Here is a 14,938-nt window from a genome sequence, read left to right as displayed (position 1 = left end):
TATAATCAAAATTGGCCCACTTTGGACAAAATTTGAGGGGTCTAGAGCAATAGGATATTTTTGGTATCGGTTCTAAGCCTCAAGGTGTCTGATCGGTGTCCAGGTTGGTTTTTTATTTTATTAAGCTCATGGCTCTATCTGGAGTGTTTTTTGGGTTATAAGTCCAAAAAAGTGACTAGGGTCTACTAAGATGTTGTGGTCCCTAGGGTGTATTAGGTTGTTGTGGTCCCTGGGGTTCACTAGGTTGTTTTGGTTCCTAGGGTTCAAGAACATAAAAAAAAAGTTGCCAATTTCAAAATTGGGGGTCTACGAAATAAATTAGAGACCCTTAAGAAATCCCAAACTCGAACCTCTAGCCTTAGGGGAACCTTAGGTGCCGAAGAGGGTTAAGGAACTTTAGGGTGAATGCTGAATTCGGTTTCATCTTTCATTTCATACTCTAAAACCTAGAATCAATGGCATGGTGAGACCCATGCAGCAAACACGACATGTTTAACAAAAACATCTGAAAAATACTTTGATTGCAAACCCTAGATAAGATACCTAGGTCGCGAAATTGTAAGTAGGATAGCAGTTGACATTCCGACTACCCTGACGGTACACCCATGTCATGACCATTTTGGTTCTAAATATTCAAACTTCCACCTGCCTCAAATGCATATTTCTTTGCTACTCACATATTCCTTGAATGGTAGAGAACGTTAAATAGGAGCAAGACACTCCCTCTGGAGTTTATTTCAAAGTTCTAACACCTTAGAGACCATACTAGCTTTGTACACTATTGGACCACCAAAATGTAGTCCACATCCCAAACTGTGGTCCAGCCCTAAGAATATTCCTGAATACTCTAAATAACTAAGTATCGACCATTTTTAGGATCAAATGTCGATTGGGATCAAAATTGGCCTATCTAGGTCAAGTGTCATCAACAGCAACCAGTTCTCATGAAATATTCGAAATCAGCATGTTTCCCTACATGGCAGCCGGATCTGATATATTCTCTAACAGAACTGGTTGATTCTATCAAGGAATTGGTCAAAACTGGCCTTATTTTTTCTTTTTCCAATTTGTAATTTGTAATGACTAGTTTGGAAATCCATATCACCAATCTGTCGAATCAGATCGAAAATCCAGATGCATGATCTACCTCACCGATCCTTTTTTTTTTTTTTTAAACCTTGATTTTATTTATTTTTTAATTACTTTTGTGGTGAGAAAGATAATATATCAAATATAAGTTTAATTGGACCTATTAAAGAATAAAAAAATAAAAAAATTGAAGAAGAAGAAGACATAACTGAATTATGTGCTTTCAAGAACTGTGGCTTATGTATTGAATGTGACTACTTCTAAAATTAAAAATAAAGCAAAAGTTCATGTAAATTTCCCTTTTTTATATTAACTTGGGATGAATTTGTACATCATTTTATGGCACCTAAATGTGATAGCATTGATGTCTCACTTAATTTGAGTGAAATTTGTATTCATACTTGTTCTCCCCCGTCCCCCTTCCCAAAACAAAAAACAAAAAAAAAAAGGTTTTTTAAAAAGAGTGTCTATGAATATACCATCTTTAATCTTTGGGTTACGATAGGGTGCTCAAGCTATAGACCATTTTATAATGGTGCAGTTGGCATACAGATGCATCCGTAGCTGTAGAGGTAAGGTGCACTTTCAAATTTTATCATGGTACATAATTTTGACGTAAAATGTTCTTAAGATTATTTCAAAATCTATTTTTATATTTAATTATAAAATTTTAAATTTTAAAAATGGTTAAAATCAAGTAGATCTATAAACATATGAAAATCTTGAAATGGACAGTATTGATAATATATTGTAAAATGCACTATTTCTAAGACTTAAAATCTTTTTATTTTTCATGGTCACACATCTCGATGTCAAGATGATCAATCAAATGGTTTGTCAACATTAAAACTACTTTTTCCAATGGATTTTTGAAGTGCATCTGCAGTTCTACATTATAAGGTTGGATTCTTATATAAAATTTTTTCTTTTATAATTATATTAAATAAATTTTGAACATTTATATATCTTTGTTTTGTAATACAATATTGACACTTATATACCTTTATTTTGTAATACAATATTTTTTTAATAATCTTATTCAAATAAGTATTGTATTACAAAACAATGGTATATAAGTGTCAATATTGTATTACAAAACAAAGATATATAAATATTTAAAATTTATTAAGTACAATTATAAAACACTCTATATAGCATGAGCACCCTAACATAACCCAAAGATTAATAATGGTCTATTGTATCACAAAACAAAAGTATATAAATATCTAAAATTTGTTAAGTACAAATATAAAATGGTAAGTGTAAACATCGTGATATAACCCTTTATCTTTTACACATTGAGGTTACAATTATTCTCACTCTTGTCTTTTTAAAAACAAGCCCAAAATTTCCATTTTGGTAAATGCAAAATTTTAACTTTCTATAAAATAAAAAAAAAGGCATAAAGGGATTATCCGCGAAGAATAATCTCGGTCCCTTATATCGTAAATTTCAACGGTCTCATTCTTATTTATCCTGAAATTTCCTTTTCTCTCTTAATTTTGGAAATTTTAATTCTCTCTCTCGGTTGTTGGATTGTGGTGACATCCATGGTTGGTAATAGCAAGACAAGAGGAGCATGTTGGCTCATTCATTACCTGCCATACGCATTTAAGGCCTTTGCTTCAATTAAATAATAAATAAGAACAGATCATCTGAAACTTTTTCTGAATGTAAGAACAGATAATCTGAAACTATAAAAATTAAAAATAAAAAAAATGAAAATCAATAAAAATGTTATCTTTAACTTTTATCCAAATGACGTCAATTTCAATGCAATGGCATATTTCAAAGAATCAAACCGTGCACCACAGTGAGCCCAAAATATCGAACTCATTCTACAAGTGGGAGGGCTTTCTTTGTCACCCCACCCACATAAGTGACCTCTCGTTTGAGTCATTCTTGCTTGAAATCTCAATGTCACAACCTAACATTGAATTTTTAGATCTTGATAAGACTGTTCATAATATTTTATTTTATTTATAAATAATTTTGAAATAAAATTTATGATAAAAATATTAAAAATATATTTTTGATGATGAAAAATCACCAAAATACCTCTAAAAATTACATGAGTATTTAGGTTATTTATTTTTATATAAAATATTTTTGTTTTATTTTTTTGTCTTATTTTTCTGATGGGTCGCCCAAAGTTTCAAAAAAAAAAAAATTTGTAGAAAAAAATAAAAAATAGATGTGATATTTTGGTATCAATCGTAGCCGTTTGATTCAGATCCAACGGCTAACAAGTGGGATCGCGGAAACATGGAAACATTCTCGAGGGTGAAAGGAGAGCCCGATATTTGAAGCGCTCTGTTGTTACAGTGAGAAGGGAAAACCTGTGGTGCCAACGCGCCCATTTCCCCGCGTACTGCAATATGGCTCGATTTCCACCACCCCCTGCATTTATGACTACTCTCTCTCTCTCTCTCTCTCTCTCTACACACGCAAAAAACCTACATACCCCATTGAACTCTCTCTCTCCCATGCTTTCTCTCTCATCGCTGCCATTTTCTCACTCTAACATAAAGAAATCAAACTCACCAAGTCACCAACCTACTTTCTCTCTCTGCTGGATTTTCATGCCCGCCCATTCTTTCCCCTAGTCATACCATATCTTTTTGTCGAAGCTTTTTCATGGCGGCTTGAGATTTTCCCGGATTTTCATGGGGACTTGAAGCCCTTTGCTGACGAAAAAAAAAACCCATTTCTTAATTTCACTTGTCATGGCTTCCATCACTTGAAAAGGAAGCTCATTTCAGTCTGATATTGATAAATCTCTGGTTGGGTTTTCCCAAAAAGCGTTTCTGGTCTGCGTTATGAAGGTTCGTGGATTTTGGTTTTTTTTTGTGGCTCTGGGGACATTTTTTATGTTCCCTGGCTTTGGCTTCAGCTTCAGCAATGGTGGCCAATTCGTTGCAGGTATATTTTATGGGCTAAAACTGAACTTGTGTTTAAGGAACTCATTTTCTCTTTTTAGTTTGCTTGATCTGTGTTTTTTATTTGGATTTCTATTGCTTTTGTTTCTAGAGAGAGAGAGAGAGAGAGTTGATACTTAGGTAATGAAGGATATGAAAATTGGGAAAGTACACTGTGATTCTCAGGGCGGAGAGATTTGAGCCTTCAGCCATGAATTGATGGGAGAGTACAGTGTAATCCGCACGACCACCATGTTCTAGTGGTTCTGTCTAATGGTTGGATGGTGATGGATGGAGAGAGGATGCGATCCTATCCGCCAGACCATGAGGTGACTTCCAGGATGGGTCCCAGTGTGTCTTCATCATCGTCCAACTCTCTGATCGATCGGACGGTGATAACCCTCATGACTAATAACCTTTGTAACCATGCGGATTACAGTACACTTTCACTAATTCAGGTATTCCACCCAAATTTGGCAAAGATTAGGGTGCAAATTGCAATTCTCATCTCGATAATGGTCTTGTTTCTACATGGGTAACAATGACAAGCGTGTCTAACACCGTTTGGCTCTTCTTGAGAAGTGTCGCTCAGTGTCTCTTGGAACTTTTTCGCACCTGACACACGACACGAGGCATATGTCTTGGACGACATGTGTTCCAGACTGTAGACTCACCGCCATGGAACTAGGACACTTAACATCAACCGTTGATGCGCATATCCAAAGGACCCAATTTCTATGCGGCCAGAAATACGGGTCTCTTAATAAATCTATTTTTGAAATGGATTTTAAGACAATTTTTAAAGACATGTAATCTGGAGATCATGAATATGAAAAAATAAGTAAATTTTAAAAATTAGAAATAATAATTCTAATAAGAAAACATTTCAACCGTTGGTTTTCATTGATTTTAGATGGAACACCTACTCTTGCATCCATCATGGATGCTTTACACTTCTCTGGACCGCATATGTAGAAATGCGGTCCTGCCCTCATGAAACAATTTTCCTATCCAAAATTCTAGATCCAAGACCTAAAATTTTGGAATTTTTGTTTATCCAATGTTTAGACTTACTTATCTGAATTTTATTACATTGAATATATTTATATGTGAAAATGTTTTGGGGTAGCCCTAGTTGTAGGCTTGTAGATCCATAGACAGGTCCATATTATGTAGGTGCATTGATAGCAAAATCGCCCGATCTAACTGCTAACCGCCGCCCGGTTAGATCGGAACTAGCTACTGACCGAATCCGATTTCCATTGTTTTTAAAAAAAATTCAAAAAAATATATATAAATTCTAAAAAATAAGGAATTTGATTTGTAACGCAATTTTAAATATTTTTTACATTATCGTAAAGATTGAAATAAAAATTGGTCATTAATACTCACTTTTATATTTTTCCATCTTTTTAAAAAAAATTAAAAAATAGCCCTTGAAAAATATGAAATGGGTTAAAATCCATTTTTTTTTAGTAATTTTCAACTTCATTTACATATGTTTTGTTTTAATCATTCTTTATATGCTTTTTATATTTTAGTAGTTTTTCTTTTTTTTATCACTCGTTTGACCGCCTGAGACTTTCCCAGTTAGAGCAGTTAAATCGGCCGATTTACCGGTTATACCGGCCCATATCCGGTTAACCGTTCCAGTTCGATTTTGTAAACAGTGTAGGTGTCACGCTGGCGGAGCATTTTTTAGGTGCCATATAAGAAAGCTTGTTACTATGAAACACACTGTGTCCTTGTGATATAAGCTTTTATGTAAAAGAGAGAGAAAGAGACTAAGCTTAATCTTAGGACCTGGTTTCTATGCTGCCAGCCCACATAATCTAGAAATGTAGACTTGGCAGTAACTATATTATTTAAATATAATTTGATCCTAATTTTTAGAGAATATATAATCTTTAACATGGAGATCATGAATATGAAATAAATAAAAAAATTGAAAACTATAAATTATAATTATATTAAAAAAACATTTGGACCGTTAGTTACGATTGTCTTTAGATGGACCACCTATTCGCATCCATCTTTGAGATGGATGCTTTATACCTCTAGACCGCATATTGTAGAAATGCGGTCCTGGCCCCACATGAAACAATTTTCCTAAATCTTATCCTATGATCGTAATCAAGGTTTGAAACCTTAGCTTGCAGTTGGGACAGATGTTCAAAAAAACGAACTAGCCTTGGAAACCGGTCAAGGGCTGGTTTCAAGTAACCAGTAAACCGGCCAATTAGTCCAGCCTAACCGGGCAAGTCTCGGCTGGTCAAAAAAGTATTAAAATAATAATCCGGCTGGTCAAAAAAGTATTAAAAAAATATAAAATATAAAATAAATTTAAAAAAATATTAAAAAATATATTTAAAACATGATTAAACAAAGCACATCCAAAGAAGTTGAAACTTAGTGAAAAAATGGATTTTTAAAAGATCCGATTTGTGCTCAAAGGTATCTTTGAAACTTTTCAAAAAAGATGGAAAATGTAAAAATAAGTATTCATGACCAAAACATTTTCCAATCTTTATCAAAATGATAAATAAAAACATTTAGAAACGCATTACAAACAAATCTCTTAGTTTTTAGGATTTTATATAATATTGTTTTGAATTTTTTGTTAAAATACCCAGCCCTATCACCCAAACCGACCACAACCGGAACCGGTCAGTGGTCGGTTCCGATCTAACCGGCTGGTAACGAGTTGAACTACTCACTTGTTGGGACCCTAGCCTTACCTAAGCGGAGTCACTCATGTGAGTCCAAGTGAATTCGCCAGAGTAGTATACAGGTTTTTGGGGCTACAAGTTAAAAACTAAAAACTTATAAAAAACAAAAAATAGTTGAAAAAAAAGAAACTGTAAGCAATGCTAAAAGTCCAAATAAGATGGAAAAAAATATATAAAAGATAGATTCATAAAAAATTGATGTATAGCTAGAGACATTTTAAAACGATAAAAAAAAATGAATTATATAAAATTAGGGCATATCTCATTAGTTCATTATCAAAACATGAAAATTATATATAAAATATTTATGCATTGATTTTACAAAAGAATATTTTTTCTTCGTGAGTTTTTATGAGTTCTTCATTCTACCCAAGTCTTTACCCGAGTAGATGGCTCAGCAAGGGACTGATTCCGGGTGGACTTGGCTGTGTTTTGGAGCACTTATATAAGGGTGACAATGGGTCGGGTTGGGTCCGGGTCCAACCGGACCCGGACATAGACCCGAAAGAATATTATGGGACCCGGACCTGATTAGACCCGACGTCACCAGACCCCGAAGTCACTGGACCCGGACCCGGACCACCCGATCAAACCTGGGCCCTGACCTGAATAGTATTCTTTTGAACCCAAATGCGACCCGTTAGGTCCAATTTTTTAACCCATACCCAGATCCGGGCGGCTGGGCCTACCCATCGGGTCCCAGGTCGAGTCCGGGTCCATTGCCTCCCCTATGCTTATCCTGATCATGGTAATAATATGGTCATAGGGGTCATCCAATTGATATATTTGGTGGTGATGGTGGGAAAGTTATGTAGAATGTACAACTTATTTAGTGATATGTTCAGTGCGACCTCCCTCTATCGCCCTCCAACCAATTCACGATCGTGATGATGTTACTGTGATCATATAGGTCATAATGTATACCTTTCAATTTTATGCATGGGCTTCCCCTCTTTATCATGAAGGCCGTGCAGATCTTATTATTCAAGTACTTGAACTTCTACGTGTAAGTGGAGGTTTGACCTGAATAGACTGATCCCATAACTGTTTTGTATCAGAAATCGATACTTGACAGGTTTGGTGGCAAATTGGTTGTTAGTAGTTAAGTTGTTTCTAACAGTATGTTTTGGAACCAATCATGTTCTTTGTTGTCTCAAGAAGCTCTCCTTTTTGTCTTTACATTTATGGGTATCATTACAAGCAAATTGATTTAACTGCAAAGTCTTATATCACATTTAACACATGCATCTATTTGTTGTGATTCTTGTAACTCTATTTGGGTTTTAAGGTGAATGAAAGTATAAAACCAGCTAGCGCTGTTGGTTTTCCATGCGGATACATATGACAGTTCAATATGTAAAAGGGAATTTCTTTTTTTTCTTTTCCTTTTTTGGTTGTGTAAAGATAATTTCCATGACTGCGGCACATCAAATTGCTTGTACTTGTGGCAACCAGAGGGACACAATTCCAATAAAAACAAAGCAAAGAAGGAAACTTCAGGAGAAGAAGAAACAAGGAAGACTGTGGGGAAAAAAGGAAGAAACAAGAGAAATAGAAAGCTATAGAAAATCATAGGGTTACCAAAAAACTCATGGAATAACTGAACACCTTACCTCCCACACAGTAAGGAAGACTACGTGTCCGTATGCTTTTATAGGTCCACTGGGGAGAGAGAGAGAGAGAGAGATTTTCACCCCTCTTAAGCATCTTCTCCATGATATCAACTATGCTCCAAGGGTATTTTGTTTCTATACAGACCACCTAATGCATTAGAAATGGATGAACTTTCCATAACTAATGGATTTAAGAAGAAATAGTGGAAAATTCCAAGGCATATTAGGAGCGCCATTGCCCTGCTTCTTGGCATCACAAATTCCCACAATCCCTGCAAAGGCTCTGAGCATTCTGCCAAGGCTACCACTTCTTACATATGAACCCACCTTGAACAACCTAGCAATTTCTTAAGGATTTTCTTTTAAATTTTAACATTCTACTATGGACTGCAATCTGATGGCTTGAAGCAGAGGACCCTAAACCTCTCTTTATGTTTGGCAATGCAAGAAACAGAGGTCAAGGTGGTATCTACCCCTACAGGTTCCCTTAAGCTCATATCTGAGTGCTGCTCCATGTCAAACCTGGGTCCAGCCAGTTCTGATGGATTGATTAGTGACTGTATTGGTAAGGTGATCATGACAAGTTGGGGAGTGTCAAGAATGTGCAATGCATACAGGCAGAGACCAAAACCCTATTATTCAGACTTTCATATTTTCCCCCTTCATCTTGCCACTCCTATTTTGGTGGAACCCCTTGAAAAATTATCAAGTGTGGCACATAGAGAATCATTAGTTCCTTGACATATGCCCATTATCCTAGAGGTGCATAATCTTTGTGCTAGGCCCTCATTGATGCATCCCCATACCCTATGTAAGGCTAACTTTAAAGCTGGCTTGTTAGCCAAAAGTGGGGTGAATTCTTAACATTTCTACATAGGATTTATTGAGATGCTCCCGCAGCATCTGTTTCTGGCATTGAAAAATGTGTCACTCGTGTTTCATGCATTGTAGTTCTATGATTAGTGAAATTGCATGTTTTGTTGAAAAAACTTCCTCTACTTTCTTAATCAGGTGAGATTATCAAAAATTATGTTGGGAAGGTAAAAGATAGAGAATGATGGCATGACTATTTGTTTGTTTGTATCGGTTATTCAGATGTTATACTTCTAGTCCTCTAAAATGTATATAACCCCTGTGACACTGTAGGATCCTATGAGCATCACTGGTATCTTTATTCTCGTATAACAGTACCCTTTTGTTGGGCTTTAGGAATTGAACCAAACCCCACGAGTTTTGATTAACTTCTCGTCCTCATTCTTCTCAATTCTCAAATAATTTTGAACACTGACCAAGTATCGATTTTCACCTTTCAACTTTAAATAGAAGGCAGTTGAATTAAATTTCTTTTCTGCTCATAGTGATGTTATTATGTTGCTTTCCAGCAACAATAAAGTCGAGATTGTTATGCCTACACTATAATAGAAGAAGTTGCACTATCATTATCCATAACCAATGAAACATTTGTGCAACTACTGAAATAAGACGAGTGTGTGTAGTCTGCACATACATTGCATGCACATGTTTCTTGATGGCCATATTAGTGGCCTTCCCAAAATCATACCTTAATGTTCCCCATTTTTTGATGATTGGCCAAAAGTGAAAAGGTTGCCTCGGGTTTAGTCTATGTATCTCATAGTTTTCTCAGAATTGTGTGCTAAAGATCACGTCAAATCAATGAAAACATGGAGATATTTTTCTCTAGAGTATCATGTTGAGAACTTCAGCCTCATGGTAAAAATTTGAAACCCTCCCAAAATCTTAGTTATAACATTATCATCATCACAATTATCAGTCATCATCATCCTCTTCTTCTTGTTGCTGCTCTTCTTTTTTGCTGGGGTGTCTGGCACTACATGGATAAAAGATAGCCTGCGGATGGAGTAATAAATAGGATGGAAACGATCCCAATTCACTAGAGGTAATTTGGAAGATAAACCTCTTGCTTCTTGGTGGGGTTTCAATGCAAAAGGCTCAAATCATTTGATCAAAATCCCATAATTTCACAGGTCCTGTTATATCATCTATTGACTAGAGTATTTCCCACCCATAATGCAAATCAAATGGAATTGGTCTTGTACATATGCGAGGAAGGTAGTTAAAAAATAACTCTTCTTTCTTTTTATCAACGAGGAGCTATGAGTGATGAAAGTCTCATGCACAGTTTTGAACGAGAGAAAGAAAGTAACAAATTCTAATTGTTGCTTTTCTTTCCGTTACTTTGAAAGCAGCTGATTCAATTTTAACCACTCGAATTTCTGGATTGAACTCATTTCTGTAACATTTTTAGTTGGCCATGGTAGGAGCAATGGCCATGGCTAATGCTGAATAAACGAAAAAGATATGATTTGAATTGGAAGTGTGCTAATTCAATCAAATATCAAATATCAAATATCAAATAAAATATAAATATTAAACTAAATTAAATGAAAGCTGTTATCACATCAATCCAGCCTCAATCCCATTTAAATATTGCTCCATGTCACTTACAGAGATATCACAGAGAAAAACTATAGCTTCATTTTGACCATTTCATTGCCATTACCTTCCTTGGTCATGTTATAGTAGTTATATTCTAAATCTGTTATCTATATTTTTAATCAAATTAGATGATTTGTTGTTTATATTGAAATGAATCGAGATTGATGAGGACTTTTGGTTAGTGATGTCAAGTAGGCACTTGTCCTCTGTAGTTATTTATCTTTAGTGTCTATCTGAGGATTAATCACTAATCAAAACATGGTTAGAGCATCTATGTCTTGAGCTAATGGCATTCTTCAAGGAATTGAAAATAAGCATAGATCCAGAAATTCCCCAATGGGTCAACCTTTTGAAGTACTACTGAGTCCATGGTTGGCAAACTGAACATCTTAATAGCCAGAGAAGTAGAAGACAAGGTTATTCCGGTAGAAGCGGCGAGCTATATCAATGCAGCCTAAACCGTAAAAAGGGGGTCGTGGGAGGGCAGTACATGTGTCATGCTACGAGACGAAGAGGTTGAGAGCTACACCTTAGATCGTGAGAGTCCAGAAATCATCACACATTGGTTGCAGGGAAAATCTTAGGCTTCAATGCTTCCCTTTTGTAGTTCTCTAACAGGGATCCTTTCAAAGTTACTTTTATAACCACCTGGTCCCCTTCGATTGCATAGACATTATCGTAGAGAGGGAAATCCAACAAGCCGTCCAACAGGAAGTGCAAAGAGTTCATCTATTATTGATTAAGTTTAATGAATGCCTGTCTCTTTACAAATCAGTTTCTGTGTGGTTCTTCAAGAAAGACATAATCCAAGCATGTTTGGTACTTATAATATTTATTAATATGTTGATTATTATGAAATATATTGACATATAGCTTCTTAGAAAATAAAAATATGTTGATTATTACGAAATATATTGACATATAAAATAAAATAGGTAATCAACTTGGATAAGTTGCTCTGTGAATGAGTTTATACAGATCGGTCTGCCCAAAGTCCCTTTGAGCATCCATTAGCAAATGGACTTTGAATATGCTTTGACTTGTTAACAATTCAATAAGATCAATAACATACATTTCAAATTTTTGCAATCACTAAATAATTTTATTAGATTGGGTGGCTTAGCCATGTGCAGCGCAGACCCAGTTTATAGAAACAAAATATAAAAAAATGTTTGTCGAACCAGTTGACAATTTCTTGATAAATTTTGAATACAGATGTGGTGCCTCCAGGCCTTCAAGTAAGCATACCAGTGCCTGTGACCATGAAAACAAAGGTATATTGCATAAGCTTCACCATTCTTTTAAATTGAAAATTAAACCGGTTTAGACTAAGGATACCATACTATTAAGACTGTTTATCTTTGGTACAAGCTCACAGTTACTCCTATCTATTATATGTGAAATCAGGGAGCTAGGAGGTGTCACAGAGTTCAAAATTTCTTATACTTTTGTGCTTTGAGTGTGGTTTATAATACATGACCAAAACCTCTGATTTCACATCGAATGGCAAATGGTGATTGTGACCTTGTATAGAAATAAATGGTCGTATTGCATACGTTTCCTCATGCTAACTAGGGAACATTTACAAGAACCATTTCAGGAGAATGAACCAAAGTGGAACAGAAGACTGGGTGATGTGTATTTGGAGGATTACCATCGCTTCGATCCAGCACCAAGCTCAAAGGCTGCCATCAAAACAGGACCAATCGAACATGGTACCCCTCTGATTCCTTATATTCCCAAACCAACCCCACCAGGCCATCCAAAGCATGCTGGATCTCCTCCTTAGAGCCACTCTTTTCATCTCTTTGCTTTCGTTATGTATAAGGGTTGGGTTAGTTAATAACTTCCATGACTTAGTGCTCAGTTTGGAAGGGTCATATGTGAATTTCCTGTTCTCTGTGTTTTCTCTAAGCTAACTGTTATTTGACAGTGCTTATATTTACTGAAACTTGTACTGACTATTAAGCCACTAGTAAGTAGTGAATGTTATGTTTGAAAATCTGTCTCTGTCTCTGTCTCTGTCTCTCTCTCTCATATGGCAGCAATGGTGGACATGCACTCTTAGAAAAGCTTTTACTTGGAACAATGCATTGCCTTGCTCTACTTGCACCTTAACTAACTTTCCCCAAAACTTAATGTAAAATAAGTTTCTCCCCAACGATTAATGAAGGCCTATAATTTTCAAGGTCGTGAAGTTTCGATTAATGAAGGCCCATTAATTTTCAAGGTCGTGAAGTTTCGATTAATGAAAGCCCATAATTTTCAAGGTCGTAAAGTTTCAAAATAATGTTTATTTTTTAATGAGACAGGTAATACGAAAGAACAGCTTTCAGCCTCATGAAACTACCAAAAGGATTTTTTTGGAAAAAAATGCTCCCCATTTCAATTTGCATTTCTCTTTTTCTTACTATGCTCCTATTTTCTCTCGGTAAGCTAGACTGAGCATCAAAAGTCTTTCCAACACAATTGTTACTCCCAAACCGGCAGAAAATTTCAATATAATCATGCTTAGTTTCAGTGTTCGCAAAATCGAATCAGAACGGTTAACCGGTCATGGGCCTGAAAGCGGTTTAATCGGCCTAACCGGTAAACTGGCCGATTCAATCGTTTTAACCCGGAAAGTCCCGGACGGTCAAAAAAATGTTGAAAAAACTAACAGAAATACAAAAAACATCTACTAAAATATGAAAAGTATTTAAAGAATTATTAAAACAAAACACATTCCAATGAAGTTGAAAATTAATGAAAAATGGATTTTTAACGAATCAAATTGTGCCTAAGGGTATTCTTAAAATTTTCTAAAAAAGATGGAAAAAGATAAAAACGAGTATTAATGACCAAAACAATTTTTAATATTTATCATAATGTAAAGAACATTAAAAAATACATTACAAACTAAATTCTTTATTTTTGAGAATTTATATATTTTTTTTAAATACAAAAGTGAACTTTTTTAATGAAAAAGTTTATATAAAGATGCAACCTTATAATGTAGAACTACGAATGCATCTCAAAAATCCATCAGAAAAAGTAGTTTTAATGTTGAAAAACCCTTTGATTGATCATCTCGACATCGAGATGTATGAGTATGAAAAATAAAAAGATTTTAAGCCTTAGAAATAGTGCATTTTATAACATATTATCTACACCGTGCATTTTATAACATATTATATACACCGTCCATTTTCAAGATTTTCATATGTTTATAGATCTACTTGATTTTCACCATTTTTGAAATTTAAAATTTTATAATTAGATATAAAAATAGATTTTGAGATAATCCTAAGAACATTTTACATCGAAATTATATACCATGATAAAATTTGAAGGTTTACCTCTACAGCTACAGATGCACGTATTTGCCAACTGTACCCTTTTTAAAGATATATTTCCAACAGTACATTTTATATCAGGCTGATATAATTTCAATATCAAAAGTCAGTACAACACATTTTATGTTGGATCGGTGCATTCTATCAAAGCCGGTCCAACACATTTTATGTTGGATCGGCATATTTTAAAGATCAAAAACCGGAATGATGCATTATTGTGCCATTATTGTGTTGGAGAGACACATTTGAGAGAAAAATATGGGTTAAAACCAAAATGTATTTTGGTTAAAAATAATCAACTTTTTACTTAATGGTGAGTGATAGAGTAAACAGTGATTTTGGGGGGAGAAGGAGCGACGGTCGAGAACGTGGCATACCTAGAAAGTAGGGTTGGGGGACCTAGGATGTAAAGGGATCAAACCAATTAGGGAAAAAAAAATGGAAATCAAAATTTTGGGTAGTCAGCACAAGAGTTAGAAACGCAAATTAATTTTTTCAATTTTCTACTTTTTGAAGACATTTATTTTGGTAATTTTGAAGCGGAAATTTTAGATTAAAAAAATACTTTTAAATAGATTTTTTTTTGTAAGTGAATTGTGCGTCCTCTCCCTAAGAGCATGCAGAACACATTGTCAATTTAGTAAATGCAATTTATCAAGAATAGGAATGGGCCCAACCCTTTCCTATTAGACTACCCAAACAAGAATCGATCAATCATAAAGGTGCCCTGTTCAGCATTTTCATATATTTATTTGTTCTAATTTTTAAAAGCCCTC

At 34.9% G+C, this 14,938-nt stretch overlaps 1 protein-coding gene across 1 annotated transcript; it reads left to right on the top strand.

Moving 5' to 3' along the window:
• The first annotated feature begins 3,403 nt into the window (after positions 1-3,403).
• LOC105420090 (Glycosyl hydrolase family 35 protein) lies at positions 3,404-12,829 on the top strand. The gene is made up of 3 exons (XM_011622341.3): positions 3,404-4,011; positions 12,043-12,101; positions 12,428-12,829. Exons 1-3 carry the CDS (start codon positions 3,909-3,911, stop codon positions 12,614-12,616), a joined length of 351 nt encoding a protein of 116 aa, XP_011620643.1. The 5' UTR covers positions 3,404-3,908; the 3' UTR covers positions 12,617-12,829.
• The last annotated feature ends 2,109 nt before the right edge of the window (positions 12,830-14,938 follow it).

The sequence above is a fragment of the Amborella trichopoda genome, chromosome 12, assembly GCF_054954075.1.
Source record: "Amborella trichopoda isolate Santa Cruz 75 chromosome 12, AtrichopodaSantaCruz75HAP2 v2.0, whole genome shotgun sequence".
Lineage (NCBI taxonomy): Eukaryota > Viridiplantae > Streptophyta > Magnoliopsida > Amborellales > Amborellaceae > Amborella > Amborella trichopoda.
This window is presented reverse-complemented; position numbering and strand designations above follow the sequence as displayed.